Below are 24498 nucleotides of genomic sequence, written 5' to 3' on the forward strand. Positions count from 1 at the left end.
GAGCGGACCAATAACAGTCAATTTGCTTCACGTCACCACGTGTTGACGTGACGCTTAGTCAGATTTTGTGGAGGTGCACGTCAGGCGGAGGGTCGTAAATCTGATCTGCCTTGACGGCGTAGGTCTGCCGCAGAAGCATAACTCGGCATTAAGAGATACATTGTTGTCAAAAAGTTACTCAAGTAAATGTACTCACCTCTGGTGTTCACGATTGATTGAATATCTGCATCCATAGTCGTGCCACAGTGAATGGCAAGAATTTGATGCAGACCATTATTGTATACCATTACCAACAGAATATAGCACTGAAACAAAAACATTTTTAAACAAAATAAAAAGATATTTGAAAATATTTTTATTTTGAAAAAGCAATTAACGTACAGTATTTGCTTATTTTATGAGATATTAATGACCAAAACAGAATTTTTTTCATTTTCAAATAATGTTCTTGGCTAAACTGAAATGTTTTTTTTAACTTTATTTTTCTTCAAGATGTCTACTATGTTTGTGGACCTCCAAGCATTGGCCCAGAGCCTTGAACAAGTGCCTCTTCACCAGAGACTCAACTTGGAAGCTGAGCTAGTTCAGGTAGCATGTAAAACTGCACACAAGAGCATTCAACATCATTATTTGCTTCCTCTGGAGAATAATATACATTGTGCAGGATTAATGACATTGGAGAACAGAGACTCACCCTGAGATTAAACATTTTATGAGAAGACAAAAAAAATCTATAGAAATAAATCATTTGGACACGGATTAGTTGAACTCTTATCTTCAAAACACACTGGATTTTAAAGGTTAAACCATTAAAGAATACTGCTGGTGGGTCAAAAACACATTGTAATGTTTCAAATAATGTAAAATGATGATATAAATTGTTGATTCATTGTTCTATGGAAACAATATCAGTGTAATGCAGGAGTTTGACATGTATCAGATATGTGAAGAAGTCATTTGTGAGAAAATATGCGGCCTGGTTTTATATCCTAGGTTTCGACGCCAGTGAACCTGCCCGCAATAATTGCAGCCCCTAAACAGGAGATGCCGAAGCTGTCCTCGTTCACTTCTCCGTCAGTAGCTTCAAAAGTCCCCAGCACCACTCCTAATATCACCAAGACGTTAAGCCTCGCTGCCAGCTCTGACTTTCAGCCTCCCTCGAGTGCCGTAACCCCCTCGACGGACGACGTGGATGAAGAGCTGGACCAGCTGCTCACTTTAGCGAAACCACTGTGTCCTATCTCAAGAGGCCAGTCTGTCAGCGTTGAGAGCACTGGTGTGCTGAAAGGTTAGCACTGTATATGATAATGTGCTCAGTCCTTGATGCAGATGTGCTTTTGCATTTCTAGACCTATTTATAATTACAATTGACTAAAAAGTTTTTCATTGGATAGAAAATAATGCTACTCGGTTTGTTTCCACTGTATTTTTGATTCAAAACAATTCGCAGTATTTCAACTTTTCTGTTAACTCATTCACTCCCAGCCATTTTAACCGGAGCAAGGCCCTTCCCGCCCGGCCGTTTTACTGGATTTTGACTGATTTTGCAAGGCCCACAGAAAATTCTGTTCTATTGCTATATAGACATGGAACCAACCAAAAGAAAGATGACTTTCTTCTTTCAGCAGAAAAAAAAGTTAGCTCATATCTTTTTCCATTCTTTAGAAATCAGCATTAGAAAATAGCTTAGTTTGAGCAATTGAGCTTTTTGTGAAAGCATACATTTCAAACATAACTTTGACTTTAACACAGCTATTTTTTGCTTTAGTTACATCCCGAACATCTGAATAATGTTTTCCTTTTACAAAATAAGATAAACAACAAGACAAATAGAGCTTTTGATAGAAAAGTAACAATTTATTTACACATAACTAACTGAAAGATGACGCTGTGCTGGTCGCGACAGCCGGTCTCAGAAAGATGAATTTTTTTAATCTCTGCGGGCTCTGCTCACGAGCAGCACGGACTCAAAGGCATCGTCCGCTGCACTAGTGATCTTGGTCGTTCTGCTCAGTCGTCCAGCGCCTGGCATCCCGGGCGTCCTACCGGTTGTTCTGCTCGGTCCTCCGCCGCCTGGCATCCATTTGGTCGTCTTCCGCCGGCGCCCCAGCCGTTCGGCTCGGCCGTTCGTTGTCGTTGAATCAGGTTGCGGGTCTTACCAAATGTGTTACTGCCCTCCAGTGGCCAGTTTTATTGCTTTAAAATGGATTTTCAGCTTTGTGCTTTGGAGCTAAATTGAATCAGAACCCAGAGATGGTCTTTTTTGGGAAAAAAAACAAAAAAAACGTAAAAGACGGATAAATACGTTTTTGGGATACTGAAACAATTAAAAATAGAACGTATTTCTACGTTTTTGGGAGCAAATGAGTTAACCTTTTCATGCTGGAATGGTTTATTCTTCAGGGCTCCAGACTTCAACCAAATGGTCGCATTTTGCGACTAAAATTAGAGCCAATGCGAGTATTTTTTTCATCTACTCGCACATTCGCGACCAGTAAAGAGGTTTTTTTGTTTGTTTTTGTTTGTTTTTGTTGCTGACAAACTCCTTCACGGTTAAATCCTCTAGTTGGTGGGAATGTAACGAGTGGTTTGCCAAGGGAAAATACAACAGAAAAAAGTGGACGTGGACAGTATGTGAAGGGGTTGTCGCTCGGCCCCTCCTAACTCGATGCCGGGCAAAATGAAGTATAGAAAAAGTGCATGGGAAAAATTAAACCACAAAAGGGAACTGTGTAGTACCCCTTAAATCACACAGGCACCCGTTTACTTTCACTTTCTTGACTTTTTGGACTGTCAAATTGTCGCCACTTCCAGGAGCGCGAGACTTACGAAACTGCACCCAGAGAGGCTCCGTCTGTCTCGGCTACTGTTACGCACACGTGTCTCTGATAGTCACCGGTTGTGGTTTCCGATTGTTTATACAGGGGTTGGACAAAATAATGGAAACGCCTTAAAAAAATCAACAAAAACTAATTTAATATGGTGTTGGTCCGCCTTTTGCGGCAATAACAGCCTCAAATTCTCCGAGATATCGATTTATACAACTTGTGAATGGTTTAAATTCCTTTAGAAACAATTCTTCGGTTACAATACACTCTTAACTCTTTCAGGGACGATAGCGGTGGAAATCGACTTCTTAAGTGAATCTCTAAAACTGACCATAAATGCTCAATAATGTTTATATACTGTATATATATGGCGGAAAACACTCAAGTGACTTGAAAATCCGCTCTGAGACCCCCCAATTTGGCCAACTTTCAAAATTGTCCCATAAGTATGTGTGACACATCATTGCAAAGCTTAAAATCTCAATTTTCAGGGGGAAGAAAAATTTTTAACAAGAGGGCATTAAAAAAAAAAACATTTTTTTAAACAGCAAATCCCTATCTGGAGGTGAGCACGCGAGAGCAGAATTACAGACGCCATGACTTTAATGAGATATTATCGCGTACTTGTTTCGATCCAAAAACTCCATGTAGCATGTGTCACTGAGTGTCAAGTAACAGCTGTGAATGGCCAAAGCTGGATTTTTGGGGGACTTTATGAGTGAAACATGGTAATACAGTTGTGGTCAAAAGTTAACATACACTTGTGAAGAACATAATGTCATGGCTCTCTTGAGTTTCCAGTTATTTCTACAACTCTGATTTTTCTCTGATAGAGTGATTGGAACAGATACTTCTTTGTCACAAAAAACATTCATGAAGTTTGGTTCTTTTATGACTTTATTATGGGTGAACAGAAAAAAGTGTTAAAATCTGCTGGGTCAAAAATATTTGGTAACATGTCCCTTGGCCATTTTCACTTCAATTAGGCGCTTTTGGTAGCCATCCACAAGCTTCTGGCAAGCTTCTGGTTGAATCTTTCACCACTCCTCTTGACAGAATTGGTGCAGTTCAGTTAAATTTGATGGCTTTCTGACATGGACTTGTTTCTTCAGCATTGTCCACAAGTTCTCAATGGGGTTTAAGTCAAGACTTTGGGAAGGCCATTCGAAAACCTTAATTCCAGCCTGATTTAGCCATTCTATTACCACTTTTGATGTGTGTTTGGGGTCATTGTCCTGTTGGAACACCAACTGCGCCCAAGAACCAATCTTCGGGCTGATGATGTTAGGTTATCTTGAAGAATTCGAAGGTAATCCTCCTTCTTCATTATCCCATTTACTCTCTGTAAAGCACCAGTTCCATTGGCAGCAAAACAGCCCCACCGCATAATACTACCACCACCGTGCTTGACGGTAGGCATGGTGTAGTTGGGGTTAAAGGCCTCACCTTTTCTCCTCCAAACATATTGCTGGGCATTGTGGCCAAACAGCTCGATTTTTGTTTTGTCTGACCACAGAACTTTCCTCCAGAAGGTCTTATCTTTGTCCATGTGATCAGCAGCAAACTTCAGTCGAGCCTTAAGGTGCCGCTTTTGGAGCAAGGGCTTCCTTCTTGCACGGCAGCCTCTCAGTCCATGGAGATGCAAAACACGCTTGACTGTGGACACTGACACCTGTGTTCCAGCAGCTTCTAATTCTTGGCAGATCTGCTTTTTGGTGATTCTCGGTTGAATCTTCACCCTCCTGACCAATTTTCTCTCAGCAGCAGGTGATAGCTTGCGTTTTCTTCCTGATCGTGGCAGTGACAAAACAGTGCCATGCACTTTATACTTACAAACAATTGTTTGCACTGTTGCTCTTGGGACCTGCAGCTGCTTAGAAATGGCTCCAAGTGACTTTCCTGACTTGTTCAAGTCAATGATTCGCTTTTTCAGATCCATGTATGTATATTTTTGACCCAGCAGATTTGATCACTTTTTCAGTTAACCCATAATAAAGTCATACAAGAACCAAACTTCATGAATGTTTTTTGTGACAAAGAAGTATCTGTTCCAATCACTCTATCGGAGAAAAATCAGAGTTGTAGAAATAACTGGAAACTCAAGAGAGCCATGACATTATTTTCTTCACAAGTGTATGTAAACTTTTGACCACGACTGTATAACAAGTGTCGCGATGCAGAAATCACAGACATCAAGGAGTGGTCGAGATTTACTTTTTCATATATTTACCATTTAAAACATTTTTTTTTTTTTCTTTTTTCAATTTTTCTTTGTTTGGTTTGATTATCTATCATCTAACATATCGGAGAAAATGCGACAGAAACAAACAAACAAACAAATACAATTAAGCAATAGTTATGAGGTAGATATCCGTGACTTTTTTCAGACACCATTTTTTTTCATTGTGACGTAATTTGTTTAAAAGTTTAAAATATGTGAGTGAATAATTTTTTAAAGTTTTTTTTTTTTTAACGAAATATGACACCAATTGTTCATTCTAAGCTAAAAACGGCAGACATTTTGAATAATAAATATAATTGATTACATTGTTTTATGGCTGGGTTGAAACAAAAGTGGTTGTGCGACGTCTGTAAACGGGGGTTTTCAGGGTAAAACGGACAAATTAAAAATAGTTCGGGGGCTTAAGGCTAATGGCTTAAAATACAGAAGTTTCTTTGAAAGAGGAGTACAAGAGCAGAAACTGCTTTTTCAGTCTTGTCTGTGTTTTCCGCCATATGTATGTATGTGTATATATATGTATATATAACATATAAATGTCTGTGGATCGGAACGGGCATACGAGATGCTCAACTTCATTAGAATGTTCCTCATGCCATTCTATAACAATCATGTTCAATGATTATAATGCCAAAATGTTTGGTGTTTGTATTATTTTGTCCAACCCCTGTATAATAGACATACTGTACACACACACACAGTCTGGCTCTCGTGGAATTACATTTTAAAAGATGTTGGGTCTTTTGGCTCTCTCGGTCAAAAAGGTTCCTGACCCCTGGCTATCTTTAAATTCTTCTTTTTCATATAAATGTATTTTTTTGTCATGACTGGCACCCTCCTCATCAATGTTACAGCTGGGTCTACCTATAAAAAAAAATCCCGTGTTAACCTCAAAATTGATAGAGAATAAAATAGATTCATAAGTTTGTAGTTTTATGCATTTATTATGAAAGTTTCTGTTAAACAGTGGAAAATTAGAGGAAAACTTTGCATGTCGATTTACGATGTGCGCCTCTGAATCTTCTGCTTGCGCCCCTAAAATTTTAAGTTAGGGGGCCACTGTGCTCCTAGTGAAAAATGTTAGTCTGGAGCCCTGATATTAATATTTTTAGTAGCTTTGGATTTTGAACTGAATGAACATCACCTCTGTTTGTCTCGTAGTTACAGTAAGTGTAATTTCCTTCAATTCACTGCTAAGCAACAACCCATTATTCTGATTAAGCGGATTACCAGTTATTCACTGGTTGTTTAACTTCTACCAGAGGAAAAGAAAAGGTTTTCACAGAGTTCTTCTTTAAATCTTCAGAGTTCGACACAGCTACGGAAGTGCCAATAAAAGAGGAGGCCCAAGACGACCAAGTTGCACCTACTGAGTCTGCTTCTGTCAGGAAGGAAATGACTGAGGAGGATCTGGAGGACTGGTTGGATAGCATGATCTCTTGACCGTCACGTGGATTAGGGCAAAAACGAGAGGTACAAGCAAAAACCCAGAGCAGTGGAAACCACTAATAGAGGCATGGTACATCCTTCAAGATGTTGAATCCAAGCACATTGTTTTTATTTATACGTTATAATGTCAAAGCGTCAAGTTGTAGTACAATCCTAGTTGGCTTTAAAGTCACGCTGACGTTTTATTTGTCACTTGAAAGTGCTAAAATGACAGATCCGCACATTGGACAAGTGTCATTTGCCAGCTTCGAGTGAATGTGTAAATGATTTTCTTGTACATAATGAGGGACTGCTTGTAAGCAAGTAGTTACTTGCCTCCCCGACATGCAGTACCCTAGCTCTGCCCCTTGTTGTCATGGTAACTGATTTTAAATTTGGAAAAAAAATACGCAATGTGATACCTCTTTGTAAATGTGGTCTTTCAGGGGGGACATTTTTATATTGATTTAATAATGTGTGTCAGTGTTATACCAGAGAAAGCTTATCTAGGTCAGAATCAAAGGGATTTGCTGCTAAAGTCACGAGTCAGGTTTTATTGCCTCAGTTAACTTTATTCATTCCCGCCCACTCATTTGAACAAATGCAAACTACTACATGTGTGTGTAAATAATGTAAATTACCATAAATAAGCAGCTGATTTGGCATCACTGTGTTTTTCCTATGTTCTGTTTCGCTCATCTGTTGTGGGAACAAGTGCACATAGGCAGGAAAATAAAACTGCGCAACATTTACACTTCTACATTTTATACAACAAATGATTTTTGTTTTCTTTTAACAAAAGCCAAAAAATTAGCATAAGCGTGAGCACTGTCATGAGGGCCAACATTGCTTTTTTGCATAGTTTCTCAAAAGGCACTTTGGCATTTAAAGTTTCATAAAGTGACAAGTCGGTTTACAACAGATTTTCAAAAGGCAGATGTGAGGTCTTATTTCTGTCTGTGGTGTAAAAAGCATTCATAATTAAGTTTTATGTATGTCCAACAGTTCGAGTTTAGAATTTTCGAAAACTGTTGCATAAAAGGCATCATGGCATTTTGGTACCAACTTGGATGCCCCCTATCAATCCAAATTTTGTCTTGTTTTATTTTGCTACATTTATCCGCAGATTTCCAGGTACACAAGAGTGAAGTCCTGTTCACAGTCTGTGTCAGATCAAAGGAAGTCACCAGACAAGGTATTAGCCCAACTGGTCTTCGTATTGCTTCCGGAAACAGTCTCCGGTCGGGAAGAAATCCCAGCATCTCTCCTGGTACAACTTCCAGACGTACGACTCCTGGAGGTAAAAGGACGGATGCAATTTTTAGCGAGCTTTAGCATTTGCTTCTGCAACTGTGTAGAATGTTGATATGTTAATAAAATACAGTTATATATGTGGCTCAGTTATTCACCCAAAGGATTAGTCTATTAATTATCTCATTTGATTTTGCTTTACTTCACCCAAAAGAGAATGTAATGCAAATAATGTTTAAAAGTACTGAACACGAAGATTATGCTTTTACTTGTTATTCATTCATTCATTCATTCATACGGTATATGATTTAGATTTGTTTATTGTATGCTTATTTTATTTTTTGAAAGTCAAGAATTTTCTTAAACCGCCTACGTGGTAATTTTCTGCTATAAGGAACTTTACCAGATGGAGGTCTAAAAATCTCACTTTTGTTCTTCTTGGGGAGAACACTAAAATTGCGATCCCTCTGATATTCGTGGACTGATCATAATGACATTGGGTAGGTATATTCTAGTATTGTAAATGCATTGATCCCTGGAGCTAGATTAGAATTCTTTTTGTCTCTGCTGATTAATTGCGGACTTAAAAGGTGCACAATGTAAGATTTGCACTTCAATTATCCATGGAGTGGCGATAATATTTGAATAGACATTAAAGAAACATGTTTTTGGGAAATTCTTCTAAAACAGATGTCAATGGTAAAGCAGATTTTTTCCCATTTTAAAAGACTATTTACGCGTTGCAAATTTGTTCCCGTTTTGCTTCCGTGTTCATCATCAGCCAATCACGAGACCAGTTTCCAGTCTTCGTCCAGGTTGCCACAGCGCTCTACGCCCTGTAAACTAAGGCTGCGCCAACTTTGACAAACTGTCTGAATTATGTCTACCACTCAAGCAAAAAAAAAAAAACATTACCAATCTCAAAGGATTCAAGACAACGAGAGAAGCAAAACAATGATATGCTTTCATTTGGCGTGGTTGTGCAACGGTATTTAGCATGTGGATCCATTGACTGGTGTTCTGCCAGTGCTATGTTAATGGGCAAACTGGGGCAAAGATAATAATAATACATTTGGTAACACTTTATAGTAACTATCTGTTTTACTAGTTAACAGATCATTAGTAAACTGCTGATAAATGATTTTTTGTTGATTTGTGAAGTATTTGTTAACAGTTTGTTAAGCATTTACAGGGTGTTCTTAACCTGAAACAGTGTGTGTAACATTTGTCATTTCATCTTTTCAGGTTAAGAAATGGCATTTTGATAAGGCATTTTGCAGGCAGCGCTCATGTTGCACATTTATGAAAATCTGCCATAGAACCAACAAATATTTGTACTTTTCTTTGTATATTTAACCAATAAAACTTATGACCTTCAACATAAAGTGTATATAGTTTTATTAAGATCCATCAACTAGCATGGGCATTTAGAATGGGGTCAACCATATTGGAACACCCTGTAAATGCTTAACAAACTGTTAACAATTAATCATTTATCAACAGTTTACTAATGATCTATGAATTAGTAAAACGGATAGTTATTATAAAGTGTTACCGTACATTTTATTTGAAGGCGCCTTTCTGGCACTCAAGGTCGCCGTACAATCATTTAGAAATATTGACAAATTAGTAGTCGGTATTGGAAATTAAAATGCATGGAGCAATTTAATTGTCTTTGTGGATGCTGTCAATTCATGACCAAATTATATCCATTCATTCATTCATTTTCCATGCCGCTTATCCTCACGAGGGTCGCTGAGGTGCTGGAGCCGATCCCAGCTAATTACGGGCAGTAGGCAGGGTACACCCTTAATTGGTTGCCAGCCAGTCGCAGGGCACAATAAGACAAATGACCATTCACGCACAGACTCATACCTATGGACAATTTAGAGTGTTCAATCAGCATTCCACACGTTTTTCGGATGTGGGTAGAAACCAGAGTCCCCGGAGAATACCCACTCAGGCACGGGGAGAACATGCAAACTCCACACAGGAAGGCCAGAGCCTGGGATTGAACCCTTGATCTCAGAACTGTGAGGTGGATGTGCTAGTTGCTGGGCCACCGTGCTGCTACCAAATTATAAATTTTATATATTTTTGCTTATAAAATGAGGAAAAGCAGCTCTCCCTCACTTTTGGTCATAGTGACATAAACCTACTTTGACCTTGTATCATGGCTCTTTCAATCATCATAACTAAATGTTGGCATTATTCCGTTGAAAACATCTTGCATGAAAATTAAAAACAAGATTATACCTCCTGCAGGGGACTCGTCGCTTACCACTTGGTTTTTTTCCCACACAGGTTCTTCAATGTTAAGCGGTATTCTGGCAACCCGAAGGCAGAGGGCATTTTGTGCTAGTCATTATTTTTATCTAGTTGCAGCACCATTTTTGGCCATCAATCCTACATTGTGCACCTTTAAAACTGCTACTCTTCCGTTATTCGTGGACGGATAACAGTAAAATTTGCTTAAGTATAACATAGATAAGTATACGCATCAATCCTCTTGACCGATTCATTACTAGCAGACGTATTGTTGCCTAAAGTTTGGGATTCGCTTTGACCAATCAAATTTTTTATGGGTATGGTGCCAAATTTGGGTTTTTCCCCTATTTTTGCATTGCCATTTATACAGCACAATATGGAACGTGTCGGTGACGTAAGACTCATACACATGTTTACGGAAGTAAATATGGTCCCCATGGGAGGTCACGGCCATCATGCTTTAGTGGCAGCCTATAGAGGCAGTCGGACATCCGGGCATTTAATGACGGCACCAGCCACAACAAAGCGTCGCCATATTGACAATGGGGTAAAAGACGAGTCACTTATAATACAAACGCATTGAACTTTCGTCTTAATTGCCGTCTTTTTTTTCGTCGGAATGGCTAAAAGTTGCTGTGTTGCGGGTTGTCACACAAGGAAGAGTTCGGAGCCGCATTTGAAGTTCTTCATTCTTCCACGTGAGGAAAAAAAGGAGAAACAAATGGCTGAGCGCAATTAATCGAGGAACAGTAAAAGACGGTTCCGTGGACTATTTTCGCCTGTGGGAACCTAAATCCAAGCACATTTACGTTTGCAGCCGACATTTTATTACTGGTGAGTTTAATCGATTATTTTTTGCCCCAATTAGGTGCTACGATTCAATAGATTAGGCAGTGGTTATTTTTACCTTAGCCGGCAACTCGCAAAGCGTTTTTTTTTTCTTTTGCCGTGAACTGCTCTGATTAGTCAATCGGTATATTATTGGCGTGGTGGAAATTATGGTGGTTATTTTGCCGTGACGTGTTGACGCTAAATAACTTTTGGAGGCGAATTACCGGTAACGGCAGAAATAATCACTTCGTATATACTAACAAATTTACAGTACATATTCCACGTAAATGATAAAGGTCAACTTACTGGGTGACTTTATGAGGTAGTTGTACATGTTTCCGAACTCCACTGCAGGCCATTCCTTTGTTTATCCAGCTATCAGCTGCGACTTTGTATCGGTAGCTTTGTAAGCCAATAAACGCTAATTATAAATTGCCTCGCCTCCTCGCGTCTGTCGGCAGTGACTCGTGATAATAGTAAGCCACGTTTAAGACGTTTTTAGGAAAAAAGACGCAATACACACCTGAAATATATGAATTTCAGACGTTTGTCTATGGAATGTTTAGCTGTGCGTACCCCCTTCACAAAATGGCGACATGTTGCTAAGCGAGGTGACGTCATCGTGACATCACGTCGACTTCCTCCATTGACGATTTTATGCTTCCAGAGTCTACATTTTTTTTAGCTTTACTTGTGGTGCACCATTGCTCGTTTATGTCTGTTGTTTGTTATTTCACTTGTTGATGTGTAGAGATGAGCATTCACGTTGCAGCGGCATTGGATACATATCTGATTTTCATCCATGTATGAAAGAGGCTCAGGTCGGATTAAAAAAAAAAAATAACTGGAGTATTCATACTAGAGCTGGGAATCTTTGGGCACCTAACGATTCGATTACGATTACGATTCTGAGGCTCTGATTCGATTATAAAACTATTATTGATGTACCCCCCTAGTTTGTTTGTTTGTTGTTTTTTTTTTATGTTTTGTACATTACTTCCAAAATTGTCCAAAAATCTTCTCAGGCTAAACTAAACTACAATTTCAGTATCAAGTTAACATATAACAGTAAACAAATATACAAAAATAACAGTAAAAAAAAAAAAAAAACAGTCTCCATTCTTTAAACTACATTCAATTAATTTAATGTTGTGAATCAACTGTTACAGTTGTTAAAATTGCTCCCGTTATTCCATAATTTCCCTTCTGTCTACTTTTGTCAAAGTTTTAAAACTATTTCATCATTTAAAGAAAGATTCAAGACAAGATTCTGCCGGTTTAGGAGTATTTTAGATAAAAAGTTAAAATTAGGTTTGCTACAAGAGAGCCTTCTAGAGAGGTCTACTGCTTTAAGATGGCGGCTGTTCACTTACGCCGGTGTAGGTTCACTATCCTCTTCCCCTCACTATCCACTCGCTCTCGCTATATAAGCTATATAATTGGCCAAGGAAATGCTGTCCCGTGAAATGCCTGTTTAAAAATGTTCCCGTTGTTACTTCTTGCGTTCGCTTAAAAGTGCCCATTTAAAAAGGAAAAGCGATGGATGATACTCCACGCAGAGCGTATTATTAACAAATGTTAAAGTTGTATAAACATATAGCGAGAATAAGGAACGTCACTGACAAGCGCAGGCCCACGCGAGTGGATAGTGAGGGGAATATGATAGTGCACCTACACCGGAAAGTGTCATTTCGCATCTCTGTTCAATAATACATGTTCTAACACCGACGTCGTCTGTCATTTTACATCTAGTTCTACATCAGAGGTTGCGCTAGACTTTTTCGTTGTCTGTCATTTTAACTGACAGTGTCATAAAAATCCGGTCATAATCTATTTTTTCCCGTCACTTACATTTTTAAAATGATAATAATTACATATTCAATAGTATTTAGTTTTCATTCATTTTTGTCCGAACAAGCTTAACAAGAGGCAAAACAGACAGCGGAGTGCACCAATCAGCGACGGGCAGACGTGCCGTTAGCAAAGCGACGAGGGTAGGACGAGGGACTTGCGCGCGGAAGTAAACATACGAGGAGAGCGGAGTTTATTCAACATGGCTAGCGCGAGACAGACTGTTGTCAATGACTCGTGTCGATGTGGTTTAGCTCATTTAAAACTGAATTTACCGCGGATTGGAACATATTCTCGGCTCTCTCGTTCGCCCTCCGTGTTGTTGTAGAGACTACTTTCGGCGCACAAGAGTGACGTTGCTCGTGAAGAACACGTCACGCAAACAAATCTGATTTGTCGATTGATTTTGTAACTACTCGAGAGGCCGTTAATGGGCTGGGTCCCAGACTTTTCTCTCAGTGTTTGAAAATTACAGGGAGAACAGTCTCGCCGTGCCAGGCAAACACTCAGTTGCCTTGACATTTTTCCGAGTAAGGCCAACGACGTCATGCATCAAGACAGACAATAGCTAATTAATATGCTCACTCGCCACCCTGTGGTCTGGGGTGTGAATTGCAACCTGTCAAAATGACAGATGGACTTAAATTTTTTCCGTCACCATTTTAAAAAAAACGGTCAACGACGGAAAATATTCGGTTAACGCGACCCCTGTTCTACATATATATCATATCTACTGTAGCGGTATGTTTGTAGCAACTAGCAACTGGGCGTTGTTTGTAGCGGCTGTCAGCCGCAGTCAGGTATGATTGTTTTTTTATCTAGCGGCATGAGTTGAACATGATATTTACTCTTGGTTGGTTCCTCATTGCGTCCCAAAGACCGCGCTGACTGTGTTTTACTTCCGCTTTACCTGGTATAATTCAATAATCGGAATTTGGATATTTGTGAATCGTTCTCGAATCTTCCACGGCCGAATCGCGAATAATCTAAGAATCGGAAATTTTGCACGCCTCTAATTCATGCTATATGAACATGTCAGATATGTGCTGCACGGGCAAAATAATCACCATTGAACATAGCTTAATTTACACCCGTCCACATGAACAACAGTGCAGAGGAATTACACACCCAAGCAATTTGAGTTTACATTTAAGATGTGTGTGAAAAGATTTTTTAAATCCTGGTTTTCAGCTTGCTATTACAGGAAAAGTGCATTTGTATTTCATGTTTCCAAGATTCCACTTTTCTTTATTTGCTGTTGTTTCAAATTATGCCATTTCCTGCAAGTTCTTCTGGAAGGCAAAGTTTCAGCAATGGTTAGGTTGTATAGTTGTATACCTGTTCCCATGGCATCCTCAACTATTATGCCAACACTGCAATGACAGGAGACTTTATTTTTTAAATACCGGTTCAAAGTTATGAAAAAGCCTAATTAGTATTTACGGCTTGTATAAACCTTCAAGCCATCTCACACTTTGCTGCTTAAATGTTTATGAGCCACAGTTAGACCTTCTTTGTCATTAAATGATTTGCCTTTATAGGTTTTTAGCTGCACCTTTTATTGGTTTGACTAATAAGAACATTATGAAGCATCGCTTCAATATTCCAGAATGGCTTCTGTTTCAGTAAAATGATATGCACTTGTCAGCGTGGAAAGCATCACGGTATGATTGTATTGGATTAGTTGAGAGTTTCAAAATGACAAATTAAATATGATATCCTCAAATTACTAAAATGTGACTGCAGCTTTCATCACATGCTGCTCTGGTGTGAGAGACATTGCTGATTCTGTCTTGCATGTTCTTATTGCAGCTTTAACATTTTTCTGTAAAATGACAAAATAGTGCATCTTTCAAGGAGGCAAGTAACAAGGTAATGGCAAAAAAGTCAACGTGAACCCACGCTTTGTTTCCTGCCGCTGCAAAGCTTCACTTATGCAACCCATCAAGTGGGCTGAAATAAGTGAAACCTACTAACAAAAGGGTCGGAAACATCAGTGTCTTTCTTCTTTTTCTTTCGTCACGTGCCATTTACTGTGGATATCACAGGACTTCTAGTCTCGTGTGAGTTTAAACTGAAATATTCAGTGTAGTTTTCGTCACGTACCTGGCCGGTGTGTTCAGTCTCATCCTTGTTAATTAGGTACATCAGGAAAAACCTGCAAAGAGGAAGTCCAGTCAACAATGTTGATGACCAGACATATTAATTTCATCTTTTTCGGCACTTACAGGTAATTTGCAAGGTTGTGCTCCTGTAAAGTGTGGGTTTCAAAGCCGTGAGGGGTCCGGTCAAAGTAGTCGTTACCGATGCCACAAATGAAGCATTTGGTCTGCGAGAGAAGTGGGAAAAAAACGAAATGGAATTAGCCTTTATTGGATCTATTCATCTGCTGCCTTAACTTCCTGTCACAAACCAAATGTCATTTATTTTTCAGACTATAAATCACACTTTCATCATTTGGCTGGGTCTGTAACTTATACCATGTACTCTATGTCCCACCAGGGTATATTTCACGATGACAGGCATGAAAAGGGTGCTCTAGCCATGTCCTCTACTTCCATAGTTGAAGGGATACTGTAGATGAAGACTTCACAGAGATTTGGAGTGAGAAGTTGTGTTTAAGCTACGTGTATCTGAATAACTTATAATGACGAATAATGTTAAGATGCCTATTTAGCCTGTTGTTTTCCATTTAGTTGTTATAATGTTTATTCTGATTAAATAAAATTCCCCTCAACAATGTGACTTACTCTATATACTCCAGTGTGCATTTTTTTGCTGAGATGACTCTGGAGCCACTTTATATTAAGTCACTCATTAATGCATGCTCAATATTGGCAACAGAGAAATTTCCTATGAATTTTTGGGGGGCAGACAAGCATCCTAAAAAGTTTCAAAAGTGTTGAGACCGTACTTGAAGACTTGTAAGCTCTAATAAGGCACACTTGTTCTCTTGTACTAAAATATGTTATTAGAAACACATACTATTGCCATTGATTTAAAAATCTATAAAATTTAGTCCATGTTTTGAACAACGGAGGACGCCATGTTTTACGTGCGCAATGCATGTTGGGCAGTTGGGCTGGACTGGGAGAATAGCTGTGCCACCTAGCAAGTGAAGCTAGTATGACGACTGGCATGATTTTGTCACATTCTGCTGCTGGTCATTGTTTTGTTACAGAGCTGTGGGATGAGTTCCCAATGTCATATTTGCATCCAATTCCAGCTTATCAGCAGTGTCTTTAAACCGATCCTAGGTGGCTTACCGAGGTATTGACTTGCTGCCATTTGACAGTTTGTATAAGCCTTCGTTGCTAGTTGCATCATTGCCTTGTTTTTTTTTTCGTTTGGCTGCCTCTCATCGCAGTTTTCCCTCAGGTTTTTTTTTTTTTTTTTTTTTTTTAAATTGATCCCAAGCTACTGTCACAGCCCCATTTTGTGTCTCCCTTTTTGCGATCGCTGTTTTTTTTAATGTGTTCAATAAACCCTGTTACGCAATCCCTATGTTATTGTTGTCTGCTTGCTGTCTGAAGTGAGCCCCGTTTTCTTTTCAGTTGCGTTTTCCTTTCAGGTTTTACAACGTAAACGTACAGACTATATATGTGGGTTGCGATTGCTTTTATAAGGAAAATCATGACTCACTCAAGCGTCATGTGGAAGTATAGTCCTGTGGTCTACGCGCTCGTCTGTCGTACGAGGAAAGCGTGTTGAAATCCCGCTGGTGACTTTCATTTAGTCGCTTTTCCTGCTCATTTGTGAAATATCGACAGTGCTGCATAGCACTTTTCCGGTTGGGTTAGAATTGGAAGTGCAGAACCAATAATATGTATATGTAGCTAAAGAGTGACACTGTGGTAGCCCGGCAGCGTCGCCCAGAGTGCATTGCGTTGTCAACAACAATGGCGACCTACTAGTTCAATTTTACATTTGTTATTAAAACGAAAACATTAAGAGGGGTTTTAATATCGAATTATTTTAACGCATACTAAGATTTATCTTTTAAGAATTACATGTGTTTCTATCCGTGGTACCCTTTAATATTTGAATTAGTATTTTTGGCAACGTTGTGGAGGTAAAATGTGTCATATGGATGTTGTTTGAGACCATCCTTTTTTACTTAATTCGGTAGTCAGGATTTGCTCCGCACACAACATTTACCTCCATGTCCTCTTTCACTTGCTCTTGCTGGTCTCTCAGCTCACCAAAGGCATCAATGATCAAACCTGCAGCAGGGTAGAAAAGTGTTTAAGTGAAGGCACTTCAACACGACATTTAAACATTCATTATTAAGATTAGATCATTAGGGAGCAAGAAATCTTGAACACCTTGAATAATGGCCAGCAGGATGACAATAACAAAGAAGAAGAAGGTGATGTCAAAAAGAATGCGGTACAGCTCATATGGGTCTCCAGCTGGGTCCTCCAACTCATCTCCTATGCCACCTCCAGCTCTTACACCCACATACATGTGGAACAAATAGCACTATAGACAAGAATAGACAGGAAGTTCAGTCTATTAAATAATGTTCAAAGCCAGCCAGAAACTAATTTTCTTCACATATTTCAGTTTGGAGCTTCATTAGTCAAAGGCTGAAAAATTCCTCAACATAATAATTACATTCAATCAAGTGTACGCCGCTTCCATTCAAAATAAAAGTCAGATTAATTTTTTTAATTTTTCAAATGTGACCTTGATCAAAGTTGCTGCTGCTTTATATCACAAAGCTACCTCTTTCTCTCACTTCTATTAGTATTTTAATTCACTTTGGTTGAAAAAGGTAGCAGAGGCGTCCCACGTACCGTCATCATGTCATCACACTTCATGTCAGGCTCATCTTCGTCCTCACTCTTATTGTAGAACCTTCTGAAAAAGTTGAAGGCCACCACAGTGTAGAGATACACAACCACTGCTAGCAGACCCACTGTCAGCACCAACTAAGAGAAAAAGGGTTAACAAAGTGTTTTTCAATATATATTGTTCCAAGACACAGCAACAAAAAAATCACAGCTAAAGTCACAGGTAGTATTATTGTTAAAATAATGACTTAAAATTACAATTTACCAATGAAGTGACTTGATGTAAAATCTTGGCACACTGAACACACAGGTTTACTATACACTGCTGGCCAGAAGAATTGGCACCCCTGCAATTCTGTCAGATAATGCTCAATTTCTCCCAGAAAACGATTGCAATTGCAAATGATTTGGTAGTAATATCTTCATTTATTTTGCTTGCAATGAAAAAACGCAAAAGAGAATTGAAAAAAATATTAAATCATTATCATTTAATAACACAAAACTCCAAAAATGGGCCGGACAAAAGTATTGGCACCCCTGTAAAAATCATGTGATGCTTCTCTAATTTGTGTAATTAACAGCACCTGTTACTTATCTGTGGCACATAACAAGTGGTGGCAAGAACTAAATCACACTTGCAGGCAGTTAAAAGGGATTAAAGTTGACTCAACCTCTGTCCTGTGTCCTTGTGTGTACCACATTAAGCATGGAGAAAAGAAAGACCAAAGAACTGTCTGAGGACTTGAGAAGCAAAATTGTGAGGAAGTATGGGCAATCTCAAGGCTACAAGTCCATCTCCAAAGACCTGAATGTTCCTGTGTCTACCATGCGGAGTGTGATCAATAAGTGTAAAGCCCATGGCACTGTGGCTAACCTCACTATATGTGGACTGAAAAGAAAAATTGACAAGAGATTTCAACGAAAGATGGTGCGTATGGTGGATAAAGAACCTCAACTAACATCCAAACAAGTTCATGCAGTCCGAGGGTACAACAGTGTCAACCCGTACTATCTGTCGGCGTCTGAATGAAAAGTGGTTCTATGGTAGGACCCAGGAAGACCCCACTTCTGACCCAGAGACATAAAAAAAAGCCAGGCTGGAGTTTGCCAAAAACGTATTGGAAGACAAAAGTAGAGCTTTTTGGGAAAAGGCATCAACATAGAGTTTACAGGGGAAAAAAACGAGGCCTTCAAAGAAAAAAATACGGTCCCCACAGTCAATCATGGCGGAAGTTCCCTGATGTTTTGGGGTTGCTTTGCTTCCTCTGGCACTGGACTGCTTGACTGTGTGCATGGCATTATGAAGTCTGAAGACTACCAACAAATTTTGCAGCATAATGTAGGGCCCAGTGTGAGAAAGCTGGGTCTCCCTCAGAGGTCATGGGTCTTCCAGCAGGACAATGACCCAAAACACACTTAAAAAGCACTAGAAATGGTTTGAGAGAAAGCACTGGAGACTTCTTAAGTGGCCAGCAATGAGTCCAGACCTGAATCCAATAGAACACCTCTGAAAATTGCAGTTTGGATAAGGCACCCTTCAAATCTCAGAGACCGTGAGAAGTTGGCCAAAGAAGAGGTCTAAAATTCCAGCAGAACATTGTAAGAAACTCATTGATAGATACCGGAAGCGGTTGTTTGCAGGTATTTTGTCTAAAGCTTGTGCTACCAAGCATTACGCTGAGGGTACCAATACTTTTGTCCAAAATGATAGTGATTTTTTTTTTTTTTTTCATTCTCTTTTGTGTTTTTTCATTGCAAGCAAAATAAATGAATATATTACTACCAAAACTTTGTGATTGCAATAATTTTCTGGGAGAAATTGAGCATTATCTGACAGAATTGCAGGGGTGCCAATACTTTTGGCTACCACTGCAGTTTCTGCTAATCTTTAGCAGCTAATTTTTAATATTTCTGCCTGTATTACATGTTGCTAGCATAGATGGTTAAAGACGTATTTGTAATGAAAACAAAGTAAGCTTGTTGGTGATTTTTTGTTTCTAAGGAGTGAACCGTTATTGATTTTTAGTTATATTTTGGGTTTGAATTTCCATGTTAACATGTCTTAATTTTTAATTCATGCAATGAAAGAAACATTGTTTTTCTTTTATTTTAAATCAAGTGTATTTACTTTTTCCTCCACCACTGGCATTTTTAACTTTTGTTTACATCGTGTCTGTGAATTCAATTATAATTCAATGTCCTTGCCAATGGAGGATAAACATGTTTTTAAAAAATTACAGAAATTATATTTACATAATGTAATGCCCTCTGGCTATTGTCAAGGTTTGCAGGTTTGAATTGCTAACTAATTAAACTCTCAGTGATATATTGCAAATAATCAGTCAAACTACATTATTCATTAGTTAGACTGTTTTTTTTTTCTTCTTATTTTATTTTAGCTTGACATTTGAGACAAATAAGTAAAATATACGGTATCTAAATGGTTTTAAGAGTCAAAAGTTAAATGGGAATGTTAAAGAAAATGTATTTTCATTTATGTTAAATTTAGACAGCATGTTTATTGATGATACCCCCTAAAAGGTATTTTACACTGCTTTATTACAGGAAAAAAAATGCTTAAAATGTTTAGGTTGAAACTAGGGGCTAATAAAAAAACAACACTATTAAACAGTGGGACAGCAGAGTTAGCGCTGTGGCGCCCCCTGCTGGTGACAATACTTACCTGCTTGCCATTGTGTGTGACTGAGGACAAAATGGTGCGGAGGGTTTTGAAACCCATGGCAATGTCCAGGAGGTGGGCAGCAAAGAAGAAATTGTTGAAGTGTCCAAAAATGGACATGATGGTGTACCAGATTAGATAAAGGAAGGACTGTGGAGAATAAAAAGTTCTTTATTATAATGTAGTACGATCATATTTAAATTGCCATAATCTTTGTAATGTTGCAGATTTTTTTTTTTTTTTTTTTTTTTTTAATTCACATGAACAACTAATTTACCAAGGAGCCCAGTTGTTCTACCATATACTTACATTGTCAGTCAAAACCACTCCCAATTTCCAAATGTGGTATTTAGTGTCAATGGAGCTGAGCCTGTCAACAAGAACACAAAAGCACAGTGTTGTTCAGATGGTCAATAATTATTTTACATTCTCCCGCTGTTTTAATCTTTTTTTTTTTTTTTTTTTTTTAAGACTGTAGTCTAGTTTTAAATTGTAGACCGCTATAAATTCATTGTTTCGAGCCCAGTGTATTCCACTGCACAGAATTGGCCCTTGGCGCCCTATGCAAAAAAAAAAAGGCACTCCAGTATTCGCATAGTTGAACAAGTGTTGAGGTCAAAATCCTCCAGCGGTATAATGTGTTTTAATACACAAATCGCCATACAATAAAACCATTCAGGGCATCTGTCTTCTCACCAGGAGAGCAGGGAAGCTTCTTTCTCTACTGTCTCCACTGTGGGGTCAAAGTCCAAAGCACTTTTATCCAGGCCTAAGAGCTCGGCGATGCGCTCGGCTCCATACAAGTCCCCGTATTTGTTTATCACCTATACACACACGTGCACACAGAGGTAGGTGAAGCAGTTCAGCACTTATGTCACATACTTGGGCCATCTCTACATCTAACATGGATTTTTATAAATATACAATGTACAGTATATGATTTGAATCACGTATGTTCATTATATACGAAATGCATGTGGTTCATATTTTTATTTGACTCAGAGCAGTCACACATTGTTTACCCCCTAATTGCTATGGTAACTAATAGGCCTGAACGATATATCGTTTAAACATCGCCATCGCGATGTGCGCATGCGCAATAGTCCCATCGCAAGGACGTGCGATAGTTTTTTCATTTCATTTTTTTAAATCCACAAACGTTTGTTTTGAGCAAGGAGCGAGAAAGAGAGTGCAGTCTCTCATTCTCTCCAGCTCGCAGTCATCGGCTCCTCCCCCTCCCCTGCTAGAGCGGAGTGGAGGGAGGAGGGGCCGAACAGCAGAGCGGAGGGAGGAGGGGCCGTTTTCAAAGTGAAAGCAAGCAATCAAGCAGCACGTTGAATAGGGAAGACTGTCTCCAAAAGGAGTTTTGGAAGTATTTTGGCTATCGACAAGAATATAAGGAACAAAAAACAGCCCTGTTGACAGTGCCTCGCCATGGTTGCCTCAACAAGAAGTAATCCGTCGAACATGTGGGACCATTTAAAACGCAGGTATCTATGCATTCCTGCTACGAGCTTCCCATCAGAGGCTTTTTAGTACAGGTGGGAACATTGTTACGTGCCAACGTTGTTGTCTCAAGCCTGCAATGGTGGATAAACTAGTAGTCTTGGCCAAAAACCTATGAGACCCAGTTGAGAATTGCTGAGCAAGGAAGGTGGACGATATGCAGACAAATACATAAATTTGGGAGTTAAAATGGTTCTGTTATTCATCAGTTATTTGCTGTTATTCAGTTCAATTATTTACAAGTTCAATTGAGTTTCTGTTTCTTTTATATTTAAATTAACTGTAAATCGTATTTTTCAAATAACTATAGTACAGCTGCACATAAAGTTTTGATACTTAATATTTTTTTAAATATTTTTACAACTTTGTTGCAGTTTTGCAGTTCTATATTGTTATATTTTGTGTAAACAACTCAGGGGACTAATGCACTTGCACTTTTATTTGACAGATTTAATATTTAAGTTCAAATATGTTGACAACTTTATTGTTTTACTGAGGTTCTTATTTATTGTTATAGTTTGTGAACAACTCTTATTTGTCATATTTAATATTTTTGTTCAAATATGTTTACAACTTTGTTGTTATTTTACCAAAGTTGTTATTTATTGTTATATTTTGTCAAAAACTCAGGGGACGAATGCACCTGCTCTTTTATTTGTCATTTAATGTATTTGCTGCTGTTGAAGTGTCAAATATTGTGTTCAAGAAATTATCTATTTTGTGCAGACATGGCTTCCTGGATCCCTTCATAATAATACAGCAATCTTAATCATTCACAAATGAAACCGTATTATATGAATACACTGTGGTCACGGTGTGTCATGCAAAGTATTTCCAAACAGCTATTCAAGTCATCTAGTGAATATTTCTTTAAAATTATTTATTATTATTTTTTTTTTTTACTATCGCAATATAATATCGCAATATATTGCACACCTAAAAAAAATCGCAACGATAGTTTTTTCCAATATCGTTCAGGCCTAGTAACTAACGCTCCATGATATGGCTAGTTTAACAGGACTGATGAAAGCCAGAATTATACAAACGGTAGTATGACTTTGTTTACGCTCACCTTGCGCTTGATGAACTTGTCCCAGTAATTATTTGGAAAAGACCTATAATAGAAAATGAAATAACTTAAACTTATAATGTACAGATTACAGTCTTTACATTCAAGTTACAGTGATTTAAAAATGTTTATATACAAAGGGAGCACACATAAAAAAATACCTGGTGGATTTACTTAATGAAAGTGCAAATTGTTAAAATGATTTTATCAAGTAAATTTTACTGCTTGTTAACAGAACTTAATATCGTAGTAAATCCACCAGTTAATTATTTTCAGTGTAGGTTTGCATAGGGACAGTAGGGACATAACACTACCAACTTTTCAGGATGTTCAAATTGTCCCGACCAACTTTAGAGCAACCTTATTTGCATCATATAATGAGTTCAGTTTCATAGGTATTTTAAATTGCCTTCCCATACGTTATGAAAGGATAAAATTGACCCTACTATTATTAAGTGAATTATTGTCATTATGTTCAGATTTACATTCACCGCTTTTCAATTGTTGAATGTGCCAGTCCATTTGCCCCCCTCAAACACATGTTTGATTGGCTGATGACTTGCATTCATTTAAAATGTATTTCAAAAATGTAAAATGTATATTTGTTCAGATAATCGCACATTAATCTTAGTTGAGGTAAAGTTTTATTTTTTGTTGAGTTTAGCTGTGCTTGTGAACAAAAGCAGTAGTGTTTTACCTGAGGGAAGACTTAGACATTTAATTTTTGTTATACTCTGAATAAAAAGTTTTTTTTCCCCGTTATATTTATTTATTTAGACAATCAATGTTGAGTGGTCTTATGTTTATTTTTTTCTACTCCTGGATAGGTAAGAGATTCTTAACACATATGTATTGTGTATGTTAAAATAATTTAAGATATGTTCAAATATTGCAATTTACATTTGCTTTCAAAATCCAGAGATTTATTCTGGAAGTTTTCAAAATGTTTCTTTAGTATTAGTTGAATTTTTCTTTTATCACAGACAATTATTTTAGGTTGTTTTAAATACCTGACATGTTTCGGCGAACACTTCAGCCTTCATCAGAGTCACCGGTGTTGGTGTGTGTCTATCAGCTGATGGATGAAGGCGTGACTCACCTGTCAGATTGACAGGCGAGTCTCGCCCTCTGCTGACCATTCACTCTTTCAGGATGCTGGTCCAGGTAGTAGAGAGTGTGTAAACCCCCTCATCCCTGTTGATGCTCCTCTGGCCCCGTTTGCGGATCTCAATGGCCTCCCTGATCTAGCGCTGATGCTTGTTTTCTTCGGTGCGGATGACTCTCGCCTTTTCCCAGTCCATAATGTGGTTTTCCCTTTTCCAGTGATCAGTGATAGCAGACTTGTGATGTTCCTGTTGTGATTGTTCTTTTATTGCCCTTGTCTGTTTTGTTGTTGTCTCCTTCTTGTGTTCTGTTTTTCTTGTTATAAAGCTCCTTCCTGTCTCCCCGATGTATGATTTTTTTTTTTTTTTTTTTTTTGCGTGATTTGCATGGAATTTCATATATGGAGTTACATCAGTGCTGGATCAGGGAGGCCATTGAGATCCGCAAGCAGGGCCCGAGGACCATCAACAGGGACGAGGGGGCTTACAAGCGCTCTACTACCTGGACCAGCATCCTGGAAGAGTGAATGGTCATCCATCATCTGATAAACGTCACCCCAACACCAGTGACTCTGATGAAGGTGGAAGTGTCGCCGAAACATGTCAGGTAATTAAAACAACCTAAAACAATTGTCTGTGATGAAAGGG

At 38.5% G+C, this 24498-nt stretch overlaps 2 protein-coding genes across 8 annotated transcripts in view; one reads left to right on the plus strand and one right to left on the minus strand.

The window, feature by feature from the left end:
• The window catches only part of aven (apoptosis, caspase activation inhibitor), a 57079-nt gene extending 41640 nt beyond the window's left edge, over window positions 1-15439 (plus strand). The window contains exons 4-8 of one of the 3 annotated variants that reach the window (XR_009061541.1): window positions 493-588; window positions 994-1288; window positions 6374-6540; window positions 7622-7795; window positions 15199-15439. Coding sequence is in view for 2 of the 3 variants with exons in the window: in XM_057823395.1 (XP_057679378.1) it covers window positions 493-588; window positions 994-1288; window positions 6374-6510 (528 nt within the window). In the remaining variant the exon portion in view is untranslated. Of the gene's footprint in view, window positions 1-492; window positions 589-993; window positions 1289-6373; window positions 6915-7621; window positions 9227-15198 lie in introns of those variants that run through there. The other 2 variants (XM_057823395.1, XM_057823394.1) reach the window with 2 other exon arrangements.
• ryr3 (ryanodine receptor 3) overlaps window positions 5588-24498 on the minus strand; it is a 200600-nt gene continuing 181689 nt past the window's right edge. For 3 of the 5 annotated variants that reach the window (XM_057823386.1, XM_057823389.1, XM_057823385.1), the window contains 10 exons: window positions 22751-22793; window positions 20869-20996; window positions 20482-20542; window positions 20176-20322; window positions 17496-17630; window positions 17022-17178; window positions 16855-16919; window positions 14925-15025; window positions 14803-14854; window positions 5588-7789 (listed from right to left, as the gene is read on the minus strand). In XM_057823386.1, coding sequence (XP_057679369.1) covers window positions 7694-7789; window positions 14803-14854; window positions 14925-15025; window positions 16855-16919; window positions 17022-17178; window positions 17496-17630; window positions 20176-20322; window positions 20482-20542; window positions 20869-20996; window positions 22751-22793 — 985 coding nt within the window. In that variant the 3' untranslated portion in view covers window positions 5588-7693. The remainder of the gene's footprint in view (window positions 7790-14802; window positions 14855-14924; window positions 15026-16854; window positions 16920-17021; window positions 17179-17495; window positions 17631-20175; window positions 20323-20481; window positions 20543-20868; window positions 20997-22750; window positions 22794-24498) is intronic. The other 2 variants (XM_057823390.1, XM_057823388.1) reach the window with 1 other exon arrangement.

Source organism: Corythoichthys intestinalis, chromosome 19 (genome assembly GCF_030265065.1).
Source record: "Corythoichthys intestinalis isolate RoL2023-P3 chromosome 19, ASM3026506v1, whole genome shotgun sequence".
Lineage (NCBI taxonomy): Eukaryota > Metazoa > Chordata > Actinopteri > Syngnathiformes > Syngnathidae > Corythoichthys > Corythoichthys intestinalis.